General features: G+C 39.3%; 1 protein-coding gene across 1 annotated transcript in view; it reads right to left on the bottom strand.

The window, feature by feature from the left end:
* The window catches only part of OXCT1 (3-oxoacid CoA-transferase 1), a 145,243-nt gene that overhangs the window by 21,140 nt on the left and 102,382 nt on the right, over positions 1–21,721 (bottom strand). Inside the window, 1 exon segment of the mRNA NM_213938.1 lies at positions 5,595–5,684. Within this exon segment, the coding sequence (NP_999103.1) occupies positions 5,595–5,684 (90 nt within the window).

Genomic DNA, 21,721 nt, shown 5'->3' on the forward strand with positions numbered 1-21,721 from the left:
AACAGGCATTTCTATCATTAAAAGACAAATAAAAAAGGCAAAATCATGTAGGGATTTCTATTGTTAATGGTGAATATTGCTTTTTTTTTCCAAACAATCTTAGCCATGAAATAGCCTCATGAACAAAGTATAAAATATTGACAAGCTTTCTGAATGGAAAAAAATTGAACCAGGCAAAACTACATTAATTACAAATTATTCTAACAAAAGAACACTGTATTTATCTTGGGATACTTCTCAATGTTGCCAAAGATTATCTCAAAAATGTTTTCCAGAAAGAATTAAAAAAAAAAACTTTCATATTTGCTGGCACTGGATCCAAGATAAAGACGATTAATAAATCTCATTTACCTTTTATAATTCCTCTGCACAAAAAGCAAAGATGAGGTAAAACAGCATTGAAGGTTTCTATATGACACCTCCACTATCACACACAAATTGAACTTAATAAAAATACTATTCACAAAGATTTATTCTCAACTTTGTAACAATATAATTATGACTCTTTTTATCCTTCAGAATCCAGACCTCCTACTGCAACAAAAATAAAATCTAAACCAGTTTTAGAAATAGAGCTCTCATTTATGTTCTCAAAAATAGGTACCCAAGTTTTGCTTGCTTCTAATAAATGACAACTGTGACTGAATTTCTTTGCTTTTGTGCTCTGAGGGTTATATACCCTTAGGAACACATTTCCAGGATACAATGCTGAGAACAAAACACTTTCCTTTATATTATTAGTGGTGATGATACTGGCCAGACAGAAAAGCTTAATAGCCCAGAGGCAGGATACATAGGTTCTCAGTTTGCCTTTGCTCTTAATTTTCTATTTGATTTTTATCAGAATAGGTGTGATCTCTGTAGAATTTGGTTTGTTTGTCTTTGGAAGAAAAACAATAAGACCTACCTCACAAGGGTATTGTAATGATAAAAAAGAGGCAGTAAACATGTAACTGCTTGGAGTTAAAAACATTTTATATATTCCAAGTATCATTATTATTAGAAGAATTAATGAATTCAACAATTAGTTATTGATTCCTCTTAATGCAACAGGCATGATTTCTCTCCATTTTATGACAGAGCCCCTGCCTCATGGAACTTATATTCTAGTGAAGAAAGGAGATGAAGAATCATCAGAAGAGGGGGATTCTGTTTTGTATAAGAGAGCAGTTGGGGAGAGAGCTTCTCTGGTGATCTGAGCAGAGACCTGAGCAAACTGTGGAAGTGAGCCATGTAGATACCTGAGGAAGAGCATTTCAAGCATAGGTAATAAAAAGTGTCAAGGCCCTGAGGCAGGAGGATGCTTGGGAACTTGCAGGAAGAGTTTGGCTGGAGCTCAGAGGGCAAGTGGGAGATTCCTATTAGATGGGACCAAACAGGTTATGGGATTGAAGATGACAAACTAGGGAGAGGCTTAGAGACAATGTGTAAGGACTTTAACTTGAATCTAAGGGAGATGGTGAGTGTGGAGGGTTTCTGAGCCCAGGTAGAAGTAATATGATAGGCTAGGGGTCGAATAGGAGCTGTAGCTGCTGGCCTATACCACAGCCACAGCAATGCCAGATCACTGGGCTACTAGGTGCCCTGATAAAACTTGGAGGATTCTAATACAAAGAGGAAGAAGGGGAGGTGGTTACTAAAGAGGACAATTAGATTCTCAGATTGTTTTCTTTCAAGTATTTTGCTGACATCTTTCTCACCAAAGCAAGGAGGGCTTTGATCAGGGAAAACAGAAAAAAAGAGAAAAAGGTAATTCTGAGATCTGAAACTTCCAGAAAAGGGCAGATGTGGGTGGGATGGTAGCACAGAGGTAGCTTTGGTGAGGATGCAGCATGGTATGGTATGATGAGCACAGGTGAGGCCAAACTGAGTGAAACTCCTAGCTCTGCCACACATGGACAAGTTTACCTGACAATCCCAGCCTTACTTCAGAGGGTCACTGAGAGGCTAGTAGATTCAGTATGTACAGTGAGGCCAGGCATGGGGACTTGCACCTCACAAGGACTCAAACTCCATATTTAGAGGGAAAAAAAAGAAGGACACGCTAAGAGATGAGAAGAAGCCTTAGAAAGAAGGTGGCTAGAGACTAAAATCTTTGCCCACTCCGCAATTTTGCCTGGAACCTTGATGACTAAGTTTAAATGAAAATTATGCTACAATGCCAGTTCGACACCAGTGCCTGCCATACATCTCCACAGGTGGTTTTGAGGCAATGGAAATGTTATGATGGTTACTCTAGAGAAAGACTAGTAGGCAGCCAGGTTTCAAATACCAGAAGCTGCTGGCTGGCTGCAAAGACTTGCAAGCAAAGAGTTTCCTTTGTCTGATTGAAACAATGCTTTTAAGGGTCAGGTAATGCTATGTTTATAAGGAACCTGCATCTATAACCCTAAAGATGAAGAAAAGGCACAAAAAGAAAAGCCGCCCCTGAAGACCAGTTGACAGTACCACCCACCTACAGAAAAACAAAACAAAACACGAACACAAATTAGTAGCACAAGAATACAAGATTCTATTTCTTTTCTCAGGTTTTAATCCTTCATTGCAAACTTTCTACTTTGGTGTCTATTTTCTCCCCCTAGGCTGATCACTTAACCATAAGGCAGCAGAAGGTCCCCGGCATGTCTCAAAAAACAAGTCATTAATTGGAAAGGCCACCAGGAGTTTAAAAAAAAAAAAAAAACCTCTCCTTTCTAACTCCTTTTCAGCCTCTACCACCCTTTAGGCAGACAAAAGATGCAGGAAAGACATGGTGAGGTCCCTGTGTTCCCATGAGCTGGGTCAGGAACAATGAGTCTGGGTGAACAATATACAGTAGCAATCAGATCATGGATAAAAAGTGAAGGGGGCAAGAAAAGAAACTACTGTTGGTTAGTTTTCAAGGTTATTGAACTACTAAGTGTGAATAAATCACTATTATTATTTTAATCACTAATATTTTTCATTAGATTGTTCAAATGAAAGTATCTAGGGAAAAACACCTAACTTTAATTCTGGTCTAAAACTCAAGGCCAATTTCCTCACTAAGAGAAGAGGAAATTCTAAAAAAAAAAAAAAAAAAAAAAAATCTTGCTTCTATGAAACACTTTAATAAGAGATTTCTTTTTTTCTTTCTTTCTTTTTTTTTTTTTTTTTTTTTTTAGAGCCGCACCTGCGGCATATGGAGGTTCCCAGGCTAGAGGTCTCATCGGAGCTGTAGCTGCTGGCCTATGCCACAGCTACAGCAACGCCAGATCTGAACTGTGTCTGCAACCTACATTGCAGCTCATGGCAATGCCGGATCCTTAACCCACTGAGCAAGGCGAGGGATCAAACTGGCAACCTCATGGTTCCTAGTTGGATACACTTCTGCTGTGCCACAAAGGGAACTCTGGGATTTCTAATCAGAAGTTTGAAACACCACTTTTCCTCCATCAGAAATTCTAGCTAAGGAGAAAGAAAAATTTTGGAAGTAAAAAAAAAAAAAGAAAGAAAGAGAATTTGCTAGATATAGGCCCAATGTTTTGAAAACAAATGCACAAAAATAATCTGAAATAAGTCGGACTTCAGTGCTTATGCATCAACATCAAAGTACAACAAAAGGAAAGTCGAAAAAGAGTTTTCTCCAAATAGCCAGGAAAAATTATTATGTTCCAGAAAAGATTTGGATTTGATTTGCATGCCTGGCATCCTTTTGCCTCTGAAATGAAGTATTTTGGATGCTTCTACAAGGCATTTCTCAGAAGTCACCTTCGTTGGTTTCATTTCTATTGTTCCATATTTATGCTTCACTGCTCACTTTTCACTGTTTACTAAATAATTTATGATAATTTCACATTTACTACACTTTTCACAATGAAACTGCTTTGTGGCACACATCACTCTGTAACAGAACTCCCCATGGGAAGCAAGTCAGATGTAAATCTGCCAGCTCCTAAGCTCTCTCACAATGCTGCCTCACTAAATAAAAAAGGGCAAACCAACTACCACTTCCACTCAAAATAGCAGGTCTCAAGGTGAGAACAGGAAGCTTTCGATTTAAAACTATATAAAGGAGAACGAACAAAGGGCATAGAGAGTAAAGAGGGTTCTTGGCCCCCAATATCAACTCTGCAAATCATCAGAAGCCCAGGGATTCAGGTTAGGCAGTCATTTAAGCTCAGCTGGTTCAAAGATAATGAGTTGGAATAAGTAAGAAAATCATATTGATAGCTCGATACATAGAAGAATGGCTTCTGGAGTCAGAGGTATTCAGGTCCAATCTCAGTTTCACTAGTTATGTGATCTCAGGCAAGTCACTTAACTTCTCTGAAGCTCTGTTTCTGGAACCATAAGAAGAACCTGTATCAAGTTCATGGGTTTATACAGGCAAATACACGCAAAGTGCTAAGAGTACTACTGGTGCAGAGTAAGCTCAGTGAATGGGAGCCATCACTATCGTAGGATGATATCATCATCAGCATCATTATCAAATGTTAAGCCCCATGAAGTCACTGATTATTGCCTACTTTTGGTCACTGCCAAATCCAGCAGTGCCCAGAACACAAGAGGCATTCAATAAACAGTCAATGACTTATCAAAATAAACACATAACATTTGTCAGAACAAGGACACTTGCTATCACCAAGTCTATCACTTCCTAACACCTTTTCAAAATGGCACCTCCACAGCTTTCATTAAGAGGCCGTATTATCCATTTGAATATACTGTGAAAAACCCATATCCTATTGTGCTATTCATTTTGCACAGAGATAGCAAACACTATAATCATCTTTAAACTTGAACCAACATACCTGCATCTGATTAAAGATGCTCTGCATCTTTAATCTTGAATCAACATACCTGCTCTTGAATCAACATACCTGCTTTTTTTTTTTTTGAAATTGAAGTATAGTTGATTTACAGTGTTGTGTTAGTTTCAGGTGTACAACAAAGTGATTCAGTTATATATACACATACATCTATTTTTTTCAGATTCTTTTCCCTTATTTGTTATTACAAAATATTTGGTTCCCTGTGCTATACCGTAGGTCCGTGCTGGTTATCTATTTTATATATAGTAGTATGTGTATGTTAATCCCAAAGCTTTTTACCTTGATATAACTTTTACTTTTAATGTGTATATGAGGCAAATAATCAAACACCCTGATGTTTACTTCAAAGTTAAACAACCATTTAGCTCAATGATAATAAATAAAAGCTTTTATTTGTAACCTTTCTCTGTAAAATATAAATGCTATCAACTTGAGTGATTGAGAGAAAACAATAAAAACCACAGTCACGGAGTTCCTGTTGTGGCTCAGTGGTTAACGAATCTGACTAGGAACCATGAGGTTGAGGTTCGATCCCTGGCCTTGCTCAGTGGGTTAAGGATCTGGCGTTGCCGTGAGCTGTGGTGTAGGTTGTAGATGCAGCTTGGATCTGGCATTGCTGTGGCTTTGGCGTAGGCTGGTGGCTACAGCTCTGATTAGATCCCTAGCCTGGGAACCTCTATATGCCGTGGGAGCAGCCCTAGAAAAGACCAAAAGACAAACAAACAAAAAAAACCCACAGTCACATGACTTGGTGTATAGGATTTCAGCATAGTGTGATTTTTTACAAATAGCCATCGTTACCTTTGCAGAATGCTCCATGGTGACCACCACTTTGGTTTTGGCACTGGACACTAGATCCATAGCCCCTCCCATTCCTTTCACCAGCTTCCCCTGCAAAACAGAAACGAAATAAGAAGCAATTCTCTTTCACTTTTTTAGTATGTGGCAGAACAAAATTGACCTGCAAGAAGAAGCCACTGGAATAAACACACATTGACCTTCACTGCTTGAACTTTATGACCTTAATATTCTGCTGTTCTATTACTCTATGGTGGAAGGATAAGTTTGGGACAAATATTACAACGTCACATTTTATTAAGCATAGCTAACAGTATTTTGCCAACAATATATTAGCAGTTAGCAGTCAGACAATTGGTGGATAAGAAAAATCATAAAAACCTTTCCAGAATTACGGGCACATTGCTATTACCACAATAATATGAGATTGAAATCCACACATCCTTGACATCCATTTCTTTCTTTTTAAACTTATAATTGACACCACTGAGTCTTCCCTCACAGACATTTTCTAAAGCACTCTCTTGGATTTCCTGCAGATTAAAAAGCCATTACATAGTAAACTAAGGCCTTAGTATTGTTTCCCTAGTAATGATTAATATGGAAGGTGTGTTTCTCTTTCTAAAACTTGGCATTTACCTTACTCTTAGAAAAATAAACCACACCAAAACAAAAATATATTTCTGTTAAGCAAAAACAAAAAACAGAAGCAGAATTCAGGATCCTTTCACCAGTACCATTCTATTTTTGTTCATCTGTCCAGCTCCTCATTCATTAAACATTTATCCACCTTCTATGTACCATATATCCTGCCTGAATAATTCCCACTGACTAGTCTGTCTCCTGGTTACAGAGTTTTGGAAAAAGTGTTCCCAGAGATGATGAAATAAATTCTTACTCAAGTAGATTGAGGAGAAATGTTTCTAACACTGAAACTTTCTGAAATTTTAATTTAATGCAAAATCCACTTGCTGATTTGACAGTAAACTCTTTCAGGGCTCTCAGCTCCTTTCCCATAATTTCATAGCCATAAGGAGATTAGGCAATGTGCTCACACCTGGCTTTAAAACATGGTCTCAATCCCCTGATTTCAGAGATATTTTAGAGGTCAATGAAACACTGCATGAACATGAATTAGATGGGCAGTATGAAAGAAAGGAGCAGGTAATTAGGATATTTTCATGGTTTGGAGCCTGCCACTAATCAACATGGGAGCTGGCAATGGCCGGGGCGTTGGGGGAAGGGTGTTATAGAGCAAGAAAGGAGTAGAAAAGTACAAAATTAGTCTGACTTCAGACATGTTAAGTTTGCCATGAAGCAGAATATCTATGTGGAAGTATCTATTTTATATTTCTGTAAGCCATGCCTTCATCCTTAGTTGGCTTCAATTTTAATGAGTTAGGTACCAGGTCATGATATTTCTCTAGAAAACACTGATACTTTATAGAATAAAATATGGATAAGTTAGAGATGGAAGTAATGAATGTCTATCATAAACTCCAATTCTAGGGAAGTTTGAGATTTTTTAAAACATCAAAAAATACTAAAATGGAGTTCCCGTCGTGGCGCAGTGGTTAATGAATCCGACTAGGAACCATGACGTCACAGGTTCGGTCCCTGCACTTGCTCAGTGGGTTAACTATCCGGCGTTGCCGTGAGCTGTGGTGTAGGTTGCAGACACGGCTCGGATCCCGCGTTGCTGTGGCTCTGGCGTAGGCCGGTGGCTATGGCTCCAATTCAACCCCTAGCCTGGGAACCTCCATGTGCCGCAGGGGCGGCCCAAGAAATAGCAAAAAGACAAAAAAAAAAAAAAACTAAAATTAGTCCACTTTAAAATGTCTCAACCAGCTATGGTAAGAACATCCAGCCAGTCTCAGCTTCCACAGATAATGAGGCAGACTAATGTAAGTGCTAGAAGAATGAGGAAGCCAAGGAAAACCAGAAACTAAACAAGTGTGTTAAAAATTCCTTATATTAGGGAGTTCCATTGTGGCGCAGTGGTTAATGAATCCGATTAGGAACCATGAGGTTACAGGTTCAATCCCTGCCCTTGCTCAGTGGGTTAAGGATCTGGCGTTGCCGTGAGCTGTGGTGTAGGTCGCAGACACGGCTCAGATCCCGCGTTGCTGTGGCTCTGGTGAAGGCCGGCAGCTACAGCTCCGATTCAACCCCTAGCCTGGGAACCTCCATATGCCACGGGAGTGGCCCAAGAAATGGCAAAAAGACCAAAAAAAAAAAAAAAAAAAAAAAAAAATCCTTACATTAGAACCCTCCTGCACTGTTGGTGGGAATGTAAACTGGTACAGCCACTATGGACAACAGTTTGGAGATACTTTAGAAATCTATACATAGAACTTCCTTATGACCCCACAATCCCACTCTTGGGCACATAGCCAGACAAAACTTTACTTAAAAGAGACACATGAACCCGCATGTTCACTGCAGCCCTATTCACAATAACCAGGACATGGAAACAACCCAAATGTCCATCAACAGATGATTGGATTCGGAAGATGTGGTATATATACAAAAATGGAATACTACTCAGCCATAAAAAAAGAATGGCATAATGCCATTTGCAGCAACATGGATGGAACTAGAGAATCTCATACTGAGTGAAATGAGCCAAAAAGACAAAGACAAATACCATATGATATCACTTATAACTGGAATCTAATATCTAGCACAAATGAACCTTTCCACAGAAAAGAAAATCATGGACTTGGAGAATAGACTTGTGGATGCCTGATGGGAGAGGGAGGGAGTGGGAGGGATCAGGAGCTTGGGGTTACCAGATACAACTTAGAATAGATTTACAAGGAGATCCTGCTGAGTAGCATTGAGAACTATGTTTAGATATTCATATTGCAACAGAACAAAGGGTGGGGGAAAAAATGTATACATGTAAGGATAACTTGATCCCCTTGCTGTACAGTGGGAAAAAAACAATTCCTTATATTAAAAAAAAAAATCCTTGAAAGATTACGCAGTCAAAAAAAGAACAAAATAATGCCATTTGCAGCAACATGGATGCACCCAGAAATTATGAGACTAAGAGAAGTAAGTCAGAGAAAGACAAATATCATATAAGATAACTAATATGTGGAATCTCACAAAAAATGATACAAAAGAACTTATTTACAAAACAGAAAAAGAATCAAAGATTTTGAAACAAAACTTAGGGTTACCAAAGGGGAAACGTTGGGAGGAGGGATAAATCAGGAGTTTGGAAATAACATATACACACTACTATGTATACAAAAGGTAAGTAACAAGGAAGGACCTACTGTGTATCACAGGGAAATCTACTCAATACTGCATAATAACCTATATGGGAAAAGGATCTGAAAAGGAATGGACATAGGCATATATACAACTGATTCACTTTGTTGAACACCTGAAACTAACACAGCATTGTAAGTCAACTGTACTCCAGGAAAATTTAATAAAATAAAAAAAAATAATTCCTTGAATTAGAATATATCAAATGCAGATTTTGTCCCCATGACACAGTGATTACGGGTCAAAGCTTATGACAGTCTCTAACAGGAAGCGTGTCCATTTTAGTTGAATACTGAATTACACATTTTAAGTCATCGTCAATTATTTAAGAAATATTTACAGGGCACCCAACGGGTATGAAACACTGTGCTGACAGGAACATAAAGAGCTAAAAAATATGTTGGAAGAACCGTCTCTTTATTTCTATTAAAAAGAACTTTATCTCTTAAAGTAAATGAAGAGCCTTCGTCCTCATAGATTCTAGGGGATCTAATGCTTTGTCCTTAAAGCACACGCTACAAATTTCAAAGCACTATTCTGATAGTTAAATATTTGTTTCTGAGAATGAGAAAGGCATAAAACTAGGTGCAGAACACTTAAGATCATTCTATTAACACAGTGTGTGACATTGGCAAAATACCAAATACCTTTGAATTTAGGCCCATTATTTTTAAGCCAAGAATAAGACCTCTGCCCTATCATAACGCAGTTGTGAGGAATGGATGAGTTAATGTATAACAATGTGGAGTAAGTAAAGTTTACAAATTTACTGACTCATATTTTCAGTCAATTCAGTTTACTGGGTGTCTACAATGAGCCTGGTATCGAACTGGGTGTTAGAACTAGAGATTATCAAGACAAGCTTCTTTTCCTCATAAACATCATCATTGGGGAAGGGAAAGCATCCATGAATAATTAAAGAGACCTGAACCAAATTTTCTCTCTCTAAAGGAAGCATTCCTCACTTCTCCCTTATCCCCAAGGCAAAGCTAAGTACCCTTTCCCTGTGTCCCTGCACTATTCAGTACATAATTCTCTCTCTCTTTTTGACCATGCCCAGGTGGAAGTTCCAGGGCTAGAAATCAAACCTGCACCACAACAGTAACCAAAGCCACAGCAGTGACAGCGTGGATCCTTAACTGGTTGAGCCACAAAGAACTCCCTCGATATGTAATTCTACCCCAGTAAATTTCAACTTTTTCCTTCTCTTTTATCATTGTCTTTTCTTTTTCTTTCTTTTTTCTTTTTTTTTTTTTTTTTTTTTTTGGCATTATAGGCCCTTGGGTGAATGAGTAGATAAATGGCTTAACCTAACATAGGTATGTTCAAGTTCTAGCAGAGAACTAAGAAGGCAACTGCTAACTGTGCCTGGGAGGCAGGAATGGGAGGGAGAAACACAGGGGGATTTCACAGAAAAGGTGTTTCACAAAAGCAGTCTGCCATATGAGAGAGAGAACAGCAGTGGCTCCTAGTAGAAAGCATTTCTAGCATAACTGGAAAACGTTCAAATATTTGGTTTTCAGAAGTAAGTTCATTGTATCAGAAAAAGAAACTAAAGAAGCTCTCCCCATTTCAATTCCCAAGTGATTTCTAAAACAGGATTAATTGCTTAAGGAAAACAATGCATTCTATCTATTCCAGGAGAAAAAAAAAAACAGGGTTATATAAGACATAATCTTTGAATTAAGTGGGAAATTCAAAACTGCCTCTCAACACAACTCAGCTGGCATTCTTTTGGACACAACTGCTCTCCCAGACCTCTACTGCAGTTGGGTAGACATGTTCTAGACAATGGAAGAGAGGGAGATAATATCCATGGTTTTCAAGCTCTGGCCCATAAAAACCTTTCTCATGCTCCTCCGCCTTCTGCATTTGGACACTGACATCCAAGAGGACCTCAATGGCTCAGTGGATAACGAATCCGACTAGGAACCATGAGGTTGCGGGTTCAAACCCTGGCCTTGCTCAGTGGGTTAAGGATCCGGCAATGCTGTGGCTCTGGCGTAGGCCGGTGGCTACAGCTCCAATTCAACCCCTAGCCTGGGAACCTCCATATGCTGCAGGAGCGGCCCAAGAAATGGCAAAAAGACCAAAAAATAAAATAAAAATAAAAATAAAAAAACAAGAGGACCTTAAAGATGACCAAGCCTTCCTCAGCCTGGATCCTTAAATGACCATGTGTGGCAGAGCCCACCAACACAGAAACACATGGCATTGCTCATTATGAGTGAAAAATAAATATACAGGGTGCTGAGTCACTGAAATCAGAGGGCTTATTTGTTAGAACAGCTGGTGTGACTAATACAATGATGTGGGGCCCAAATGAGTTCGAAGGAAGAGAGAATTCAGTGTAGAACTGGAACTCACTGTTACAGCTGTACAACACAGAGGGGTCCTAAGCAGGCCTCTTAAGTAGTCGTCTTATCACTGCTCCTCAAGGGAGGTGACTATACCAGACACTGTCCTCCACCCCGTCATTTACCTCTCTACCCAAATGTCCAACACACTGCTTGACATTTTACAGAGATGAGATACAGATCTCACCTCTATCTTCATCTACCTCCCAGAAATCCAACATCCTATTCAACATACAAAATGAAAAGCTAATAAAACAGAGAGGTTAAGGAACTAAAAATATACCTTTAAATAAATCACAAGAGTGAAAGTGATACTTGCAAAAAAAAACTAGCCCTATAATGAAGAAGAGATTCTGGGCAAGATTGAAGCACTGGACCAAGGTGACATAAAGCATCGCTTTCTTTAAAACCTCATCAGCATCAGCAAACATACATTTCTTGAATGGGGCAACTTTAGTTCTGAAACGTATTCTGGCTAGCAAAATGGAGGGAACACTGCTGGATACTCACTTCATGGCCAACTCATCTTTTTGTAGTTAAGGATGGGCTCTGACATCAAATACGGAAAGGATACTACAATAAAATAAACTTGAGCAAGGCCTATTATGACAGTTACAACACTTTTCTAAAAAGATAATGACTCAAGCATGATCCTCCATTCACAAATATTTTCAAGGTCTATTAGAAACAAAGAACTAAAACAGAAGTTAGGAATAAAAAATGAATATGACTATCTACCTTTTTACTAAAAAATATATTTAAACTAAAATCAATACCTTAAATATATTTTATTTACTTTGATTCTATTTCCTAATATCAGAATTGTAATAATACAATAAAATTTCAAAAACTTCAATTCATTAAGGTATAGATATTAGACTCATAAAGATATAGTGATTCAAGTTTTAAATATGAGCTTTGGTGATAAAATGAATACATCTGAACAGTCCTGTGAAATTCCATTTAAAATAAAATATATGGAGTTACCGTTGTGGCTCAGCAGTAATGAGTCCAACTAGTATACATGAGGATGTGAGTTCGATCTCTGGCCTTGCTCAGTGGGTTAATGATCTGGCTTTGCCGTGAGCTGTGCTATAGGTTGCAGACATGGCTCAGATCCTATGTTGCTATGGCTGTGGTATAGGCTGGCAGTTGCAGCTCTGATTTGACCCCTAGCCTGGAATATCCATATGCCACAGGTACAGCCCTAAAAAGCAAAAATAAAATATAAAACACACTGATTCTTGCCATCTTTATCATTAATATTTAAATAGTAATGGCTTATTTGCATATTTGTTACCTATAAATATTCTGCTTTTAAGTGAGAAATAATGTACAATCTATAGACACAATTTTTAAAGCATTTTTTTAAATTTGTTTTTTATTTTCTTGTCTTTTTAGGGCCTCACCCGTGGCACAGGGAAGTTCCCAGGCTAGGGATTGAATTGGAGCTGTAGCTGCTGGCCTATACCACAGCCGCAGCAATGTGGGATCCAAGCAGCATCTGTGACCTACACCACAGCTCACGGTAACATCAGATCCTTAACCCACTGAGCAAAACCAGGGATCTAACCCTCATCCTCGTGGATCCTAGTCAGGTTTGTTAAACACTAAGCCACGATGGGAACTCCAGTAAAGCATTTTATACTAATGCTATGTGCCCCACTGGAAAATGTGAATCAAGTGGAAGAAAAAGAGAAAGACAGCTGTAGAGTGATTTATTAATAAAACTAGGGCTTGTTGTTCAATATTAAACACCAAAAACATTAAGTACCACCTCAATCCAAACGTAAGCCTCTTTATTTCTGTCTCACGTCCCCATTATTAAAAAATGCTCTATGAAAGAAAAGGGCCTCTAAACGTGTTCCTAGCTAAAGAACAAGAGTGAGGGAGTTCCTGTCGTGGTGAAGGGGAAACGAATCCAACTAGGAACCATGAGGTTTTGGGTTTGATCCCTGACATCACTCAGTGGGTTAAGGAGCTGGCGTTGCCATGAACTGTGGTGTAGGTCACAGACTCGGCTCAGATCCTACATTGCTGTGGCTGTGGCAGCTGTGGCATAGGGAGGAAGCTGTAGCTCCAATTTGACCCCTAGCCTGGGAACCTCCATATGCCACGGTTGTAGCACTAAAAAGCAAATAAATAAATACATAAATTTTTTTTTAAAAAAAAAAGGACAACAAGAGTGAGGGAAAGTATAAAACATAAAATACACATTGCTTAAATACAAAGAGAGAGGTTATAAAAGATTCACAATTTCCATAGTTATGCAAAGTTATAACAAAGATACAAAATATTTTCCTTTTCTGTTACACTTTATATTCATAACCAAGATAAATGTGATTTCCTTTCCTTACAAAAATTAATTGTATTGTCTAGGACAGGTGAATTGATCATGTAAACTGATTAACAAATAACTAGAAATATAATAATTGTCTCTATTAACAAAATTGCTTATAATAAATATCAGTTATCGATCATAACACGGGATGAAAAGAAAAGTACATCAAAAAAAGCAGTATGTGGATAAACTCAAAATTTCATGTTAGTAAGCTCTCTTGCTCCTGGTCTCTGTTTCATCAACATCCCCTCCCTCCATCTCCTCCACATACTCCCAACCCCCACCCATAGATCCATTCTATAGATTCTTCAACACATTGAAATCTGACTTCTGCCTTGACCATGCCCTTGAAGTGAGAACTACCCAGTCCAGTCTCTAACATTTAATCATTTGATTCAGTAGACACTTTCTGGGTTTATTTTATATATTCCTGGACTTTCTTACTATGTTTTACACAGCATTTCACCAACTTCTTCAAACTCTCTATACTCACGGGTTTCCATGGTACAAGAGGCTCTCAGGCTCCTTCCTAAAGCATCCTTTTTCCCCCACCAGCTTTATGTGTTGGCCCACTTAAGAGCTCTGTCCTTGGCCTCCTGCGCTTGTCCCTACTTGTTCTCCAAGAGTGCCTTCGTCTACTCTCGTGATATAAACCACCCTTGTCTTTGAGGTTTCTAAAATATTTCTAGCTCAGATCTTTCTTCTGCATTTCAGATTTCATTATCCAAAAGCTTCCCAGTCTTCCTACAGCACAATCTGCTGGCTGATTTCCAAATCATTTTCTCTCGTCCCTGGGCATACAGGCCACATTTCCCAGCCTTCCTTGAAGTTAGGGTTAGTTATGTGAGTAAGTTCTGACCAGTAGAATGGGGTGAAAATGATACGTAATACTTTCAGAGCTGGACCATAAAACTTTCCAAGAGCAATACTCCTTGTTCCTCCCCCTTTCTTCAAACTACATGTTGAAAATGGTGCAGCCGCAGGAAAGAATCTCAGTCCCTCAATTACTGCACAGAAGAGAGGTGTCTGCTAATCAGGGATACTTACTTTGGTTCTACAAGAGTTGGAAAGAAAAAAATTTCTATTACATTATGTTAATTATTCATGCCTCAACTCAGTAGGTCCAAACGAAATTAAGCATCTTTATCAAGGCAATTCTCATACACCTACTGATTTCCTGTTTCAGTTAGTAGCCAACCAACCACCCACCTCAAGGTCCAGGTCAGAAACTGTTTTACCTCCTTCATTATCTATGTACAATCAATGAGTCATTCAATTATAAAGGACTCATATTTTTCCCAACATTTCTTGAACTTGACCATTTCTCACCCTAGATAAATCCTTATAACTTTTCCATAGGGTGTTGTAACAACGTCCCTACTAGTCAACCCATGTTCACCCTTGTCTCTCTTCAATCTTTCCAACCCACAACCACAAAAATAATCTCCCCAAAATGAGCATTTTACGTCATTCCTCTGCTTACAACTTTTCATTAGTTCCCTAGTGCTTTGGAGTAAAGTCCAAGCACCTCACTCAGCCTGCCATGCAAAGCCTTTGACAACCTGGCCATGACCTTCCTCATCTCCTTATACGCTGGCTCCCATTTGTATGCCAGGAATAGTGAGTTGCTTATCTACAGCATATGGCTGCACACTGTGCTGTGAGTCCTGCCTTTGTTCTATCAAGTGTACTCCAGCTTGCCCGTTACTATCAAATTATGACTCTCCCAGGAAGCATCCACATGCCTCTGTCCCACCCCATCAACAAGATTAGATTAGGGACCTACCTCTCAGGGGTGCTCAAACAGTATCCTCACTTATCTCCATTGCTGAACCTGCCACCTGACCTGCATTACAAGCAGGGGCTGATGTTCTACCGGCAAGGAATAATGAGACCATCCAGGTAGTTATAATCAAAATTCTTCCTCATAAGAGGCATCCTACCTCCTGCCAACACCGTTTAACCAACACTTGTCATGCCTACCACCAGCACCTAGCAACTTTAAACACAGTAGCAGGCCTCCAAGTCCTACCAGCCATGACTACCATAAGTTCTGACTGATCACATCTATTCTGATTAATCAGTACCTGTGCACTAAAGAACTAAATTAACTTCAAATAGGAAAAATGAATCCTGATCCTAGCTATTAACTATACTGATTCTCTTATTTTGTAAAAGTATAAACACCACTCAGTAGGGTCTCCATACTTCACTTTTGAAACCTCGCCATTCCAAATAAAGAAAAATATCCTAATGTACATAAAATTGATTGTAAGTCACTCCACCTTTGTATAGGAAATTGATAAGCATTTATTAAGTGAATAGTTAACAGTATAAAACTTTCATATTTTCTTTTCCTAAGGTATAATCAATGGTGATGAAATTCCTTTTGGTTATAAATGAGACATTTTGCATATGTTAATTTCTTTGTACAGGGTTAGAAAGACTGATACTGATTTCTCTTTTGGCTGGACTAATAAAACAGAAAGCAAAAGAAAAATCTGTGCTATTTTTAGGTCTGTTTTGAAGCTGTAGTTTCAGTTTTCATTGTCTATTCATAATTCTGCAGAGATGAAAACAAACATCAAATAACCTGGCTAGATGAGTTCCTTGTTTTATCAGGCCTCCTACAGAAGACATCAATGCAAAAAGTTTGAGTAAGCACTCCAGGTTAGATTATAAGGAGATTTGTTTTTATTTAAAATGATTAATCATTGTTATAAATAAGTTATTTAATTGAATTTATTAATACAACTAAGCACAGGTGGTTCTGGTTCTGTACATTATCCAGGAACAGAATAAGTACAATATTTAAAATTCCAAGGATAAGTTATTTTCTGCATTAATAACTTCTCCCTTCCATTTGGTCACTGAGAGAAATGTAGCAGGATCATATGAAACTGCCCCCACATGACTATGTGTGACCCACCGACACAGGAACTTCACATGGTTGGTGCAAACACATGTTCTAATAGTGGGAACGCAGAGCTCATTTATTATCACACAGAATTTTTTAAGGGCTTATATTATTTTTAGGAAATCCCTAGGTAATCAACAGAAATGACAGCTAAAATACAAATGGAAGTTAACAATTAATCATTTTTATGTGTCTCATGTACTAAAGTATATCAATACCCCCTCAAACACTCAACGCACATGCAGTATGAAGTTACTGCTGTTTCTTTTGGAAACAGTAAATAGTCTTTCTCAGAAATTTTATTATCTGATTCTTCAAAGGGAGTGTGGGTTGGTTGAGATGAAGTGGGGGAAGTGAGCACTAGAACCACAGGCAGAAGCACATTTGCTCCATCACCTCCTCCCACTGTCTGCAAAGCTCTAAAGAGCACAATTACAGAATTATTATAATTACACTGCCATCTCTGACAGCTGGATGGAATTTTCAGAGAGAGACACAATAACTAAAAGAATGTTATTAAGGAATACATCAAAATCATTACCAGTGTTTTTATCTACAGTGGAAAAGACCAAAAAATAATGAACAAGACAATTTAAAAGTTAAACACACATACACTTAAGAGCAACTGAGAAAGAGTTATATGCATCCTAAATGTACATGCTCTATTAATAAAGTTATAGGGTCAGATGAAAGAATATAAAATCATTTTGATTCTACATCAAATTAATAAGCCCTCTGTTTATTCCCAGGGTGTCTTCTAGATTCAGCTGACAGCATAGTTTAATGTCTACCCAGAATTTTCAGCTATGAACATTCATGCAAAATTGATAACCCTTTGGCTGTTGGTGGAGAGACTTTTCATCATTTTCCTTCTACGCAAATCCTAATCTGTAAAATAGGTACTAAGTGTCTTTCACATGTGAAGACAGTTTTCACCTCCGGTTTTCTTGGAAAGCACACCCCAACTTTGGGATCAGGGAAATTGTGTGCAACATGTTTCCACAAAGATTCAGATTCTGGGGCCATTATGAGTTCTGAGCCCCAAGAGAGAGAAGCACATCATTACTGTAAGAATGACCCACTTCTGGGACCCACACAGAATGCTAAGGAGCCATGCCACTGTGGGAAGGTCCTAGTATCAAAGGAATTAGAAGGTTTTAGAAACCAAAGATACAATTTCTCCTCTAAAGACCCTGGAACTGAGCGTTCATGGAAGATAAAATGGCTCCTCCTCAAACTAGGGTGAATGAGGAAGACACCAAGAACTTTTTAAAACATTAAGGAGTCCCATCATGGTGCAGCACGTTAAGGATCTGGTGTTGTCTCTATAGTGGCTTGGGTCACTGCTGAGGTACACCTTCAATCCCTGGCCTGGCACATTGGGTTATGTATCCAGCATTGTCACAGCTGTGGCATAGGTCACAGCTGCAGTTTGGATTCGATCACTGGCATGGGAACTTTCATATGCCGTAGATGCAGACAAAAAAAAAAAAAAGTGTTTTGTTTTTTTCTTTTATTTTTTTCCACTGTACACCATGGGGACCTGTACACATAATTTTTCCTCCCAATGTCATGTTGCAATGTTAAGTATCGAGACATAGTTCTCAGTGCTACACAGCAGGATCTCATTGTAAATCCATTCCAAGGCAATAGTTTGCATCCGTTAACCCCAAGCTCCTGATCCCTCCCACTCCCTCCCTCTTCCCCTGGGCAGCCACAAGTCTATTCTCCAAGTCCATGATTTTCTTTTCTGTGGAAAGGTTCATTTGTGCTGTATAATAAATTCCATTTATAAGTGATATCATATAGTATTTGTCTTTGTCTTTCTGACTTATTTCACTCAGTATGAGAGTCTCTAGTTCCATCCATGTTGCTGCAAATGGCATTATGTCGTTCCTTTTTATGGCTGAGTAGTATTCCATTGTGTACATATACCACATCTTCCCAATCCAATCATCTGTTGATGGACATTTGGGTTGTTTCCAAGTCTTAGCTATTGTGAATAGAGCTGCAATGAACATGTGAGTGCATGTGTCTTTTTAAAGGAAAGTTTTGTCCAGATATATGCCCAAGAGCGGGGTTGCTGGGTCATACGGTAGTTCTATGTACAGTTTTCTAAGGTACCTCCATACTGTTCTCCATAGTGGCTATACCAGCTTACATTCCCACCAACAGTGCAGGATGGTTCCCTTTTCTCCACACTGCCCCCCTCCAGCATTTGTTATTTGTGGACTTATTAATGATGTCCATTCTTAGTGGTGTGAGGTGGTATCTTATGTTTATTTTTTATTGTTTTTTTGAGTTTTTTTTTTTTTTTTTTGGTCTTTTTGCCATTTCTTGGGCCGCTCCTGCGGCATATGGAGGTTCTCAGGCTAGGGGTCAAATTGGAGCTGTAGCTGCAGGCCTACACCAGAGCCACAGAAACGTGGGATCCGAGCCACATCTGCAACCTACACCACAGCTCACAGCAATGCCAGATCATTAACCCACTGAGCAAGGCCAGGGATCGAACCCACAACCTCATGGTTCCTAGTCAGATTCGTTAACCACTGAGCCACGATGGGAATTCCATCATGTTTTTTTAATTTAGGAAACAAACAAACAAACGTTGAAACAGGTTAAAAAAAATTATTTCAGGGAACCTGCCATAAAGTTAGTATTATTTATTCTCCTGTGGGCTCAGGCCTCCTCCCAGGTTCCCAACTTGTGGCACACAGCTCCCTAGCCCTTCAGGATGTCTCCACACAGAGTCAACCCTGGTCCTCTCCCCAGAACTGACCTCTGGAGCCTGAGTCTCAGCCCCCAGCCCCTGCCCTAGCATCTCAGGCCGTGGTGTCCAAGGGTGGTGTTACCAATAGTTTGTACAGCTCTCTCTCTGCTTTGCTCTCCTCAATCTGGCTGCTGCACCTCTCTCCAAGGCTTTGAGGTCCCTCCATCTTGGCTGATCTCCCCAACAGCTGGGAGAGAAGCTGGCTGGCTCCCCAGGGTTTGGATTCCTTTCCTCTTTCACAGTTCCCTCTCAGGAGTGCTGGTCCCACCCTGATTCTTTTTTTTTTTTCCTTCCTCTTCTCTCTCCCTCTATCTTTCTTCCCTTTGTTCTACTCAGTTATGTGGAATGTTCCTTGCCCTTTTTGGAGGTTTAAGTTCTTCTGTTAGCATTCAGTAGATGTACTATGCGAATAGTTCTACATGTAGATTTTTTTTTTTTTTGATGTATTTGTGGGAGAAGGTGAGTGCAGTCACTGTTGGGGATGGCAAGAGAAGGGGCAGACCGCTATAGGAATATTTTTCTCTGTGCACATGCAGGCTCTCAGGCAGTGGAATACCTCTTGTGTGGGCTACAGGTGATGGGGCACCTCTTGGAGGGCTATGGGCAGCTTGGTACCTCTTACATGGGCTACAGGTGGTGGGGGCAAACTGCCACAGCCGTCTCAGACTTCAGAGATGATTTTGGCCCACACCAGTAGAGGTCTGTGAACAGGCAACATCTGCAGCCCCAATCACCTCAAAGTTCCACACAGAGGAGGGCACTGCAGCCAGAGTACCATGCATTACTGCTTTCACTCCCCTGGGAATGCACACATCTTGCTGCTACCACTGCGAAACATTCTGGGCTCCACATACACCTGTCTGAGGATCACTGCAACTTTCCAGGGCCCTATAAGCAGGAGCAGCCTGTGCCACCTCCCTGCAGGTCCTCACTACTGTCAGGGACCCAGAAACCAAGCACTGGCTACCAGCCCTGCCCACTGCCTCTATCTCCCTAGAAGCACACACCGCCATACACCAGCACTCCCTATCAAGGGGATAGCAGCTTGTACACACTGCAGAAAGAGACAGCAAGCATCCAAAGCAAAAGCAGCCTTCACGCCAAAATAATAATAATAATAATAATGAGCCCTCATAAAATACCCATGGGCCCTCTCGCATATAAATAGCCCTCCAAGACTACAGTACTTGTTTTCCCTAAACTCACAGAATAAGAAAAATATAAGCAAAAATGCAGAAGATCAGGAACCAGTCCCAGTTAAAATAACAGAAGAATTCCCCTGAAGGAGCAAACACTGAAACAGTCCTCTGCAGTCTACCAGACACCAAGTTCAAAAAGGAGATAGTGAAAATACTGAAGAAATTAAGAGTGAATATGAAGGAATTAAGAGAAGAAATGAACAGTAATGCATATTACTTTAAAAAGGAACTAGAAAACATAAGGAGGAGCCAAGAAAAACTAGAAAATTCATTTGCAGAGATGCAAGCTGAGTTAAGGGTGCTGAAGAGCTGAATGAACAATGCAAAGGAATGAATTAGTGACTAGAGAAGGTGTGGAGAAAAGGGTACCTACCCTCCTACACTCTTGGTGAGAATGTAAAGTGGTAAAACCACTGTGGAAAACAGTATGGAGGTACCTCAGAAAACTAAATATAGAATTACCATATGATCCAGCAGTCTAACTTCTGGGCATACATCTGGACAAAACTTTCATTAAAAAGGGCACTTGCACTGCTATGTTCACTGGAGCATTATCCACAATAGCCAAGACATGGAAACAACCTAAATGTCCATCAACAGAAGAATGCGCTAAGAAGATGTGGTACATATATACAATGGAATACTACTCGGCCAAAAAAAAAAAAAAGGACAAAATAATGCCATTTGCAGCAACATGGATGGAACTAGAGATTCTCATACTAAGTGATAACAATCAGAAAGAGAACAACAAATACCATATGACTTCACTTATATCTGGAATCTAATATATGGCACAAATGAACCTATCAATACAAAAGAAACAAACTCATGGACATGGAGAACAGACTTGTGGTTGCCAACGGGGAAGAGGAGGAAGTGGGATGGACTGGGAGTCTGGAGTTAGTACATGCAAACTATAGCATTTGGAGAGAATAAGCAATGAAATCCTGCTGTATAGCACAAGGAACTATATATCCAATCACTTATGATGGGACATGATGGAAAACAATGTGAGAAAAAGAACACACACACACATATATATATGATCACTTTGCTGAATAGCAGAAATTGACTATAAGAAAATTTTTAAAATAAAGTTAATATTATTGAAAAGATACATAATGAGGGAAATTAAGGAAGCACTAATTTCTATCTTTTTATCTTTCCAAGTCAACTATGCCAGAGGAAGCAAGGGGCAGGAGAGGGGTTTGGAACTGGGACTGAAAATGAAAAGTGAAGTGTCTTTTTAAAAAGTAACAGAGTT

This window comes from Sus scrofa, chromosome 16 (genome assembly GCF_000003025.6).
Source record: "Sus scrofa isolate TJ Tabasco breed Duroc chromosome 16, Sscrofa11.1, whole genome shotgun sequence".
Taxonomy (NCBI): Eukaryota; Metazoa; Chordata; class Mammalia; order Artiodactyla; family Suidae; genus Sus; species Sus scrofa.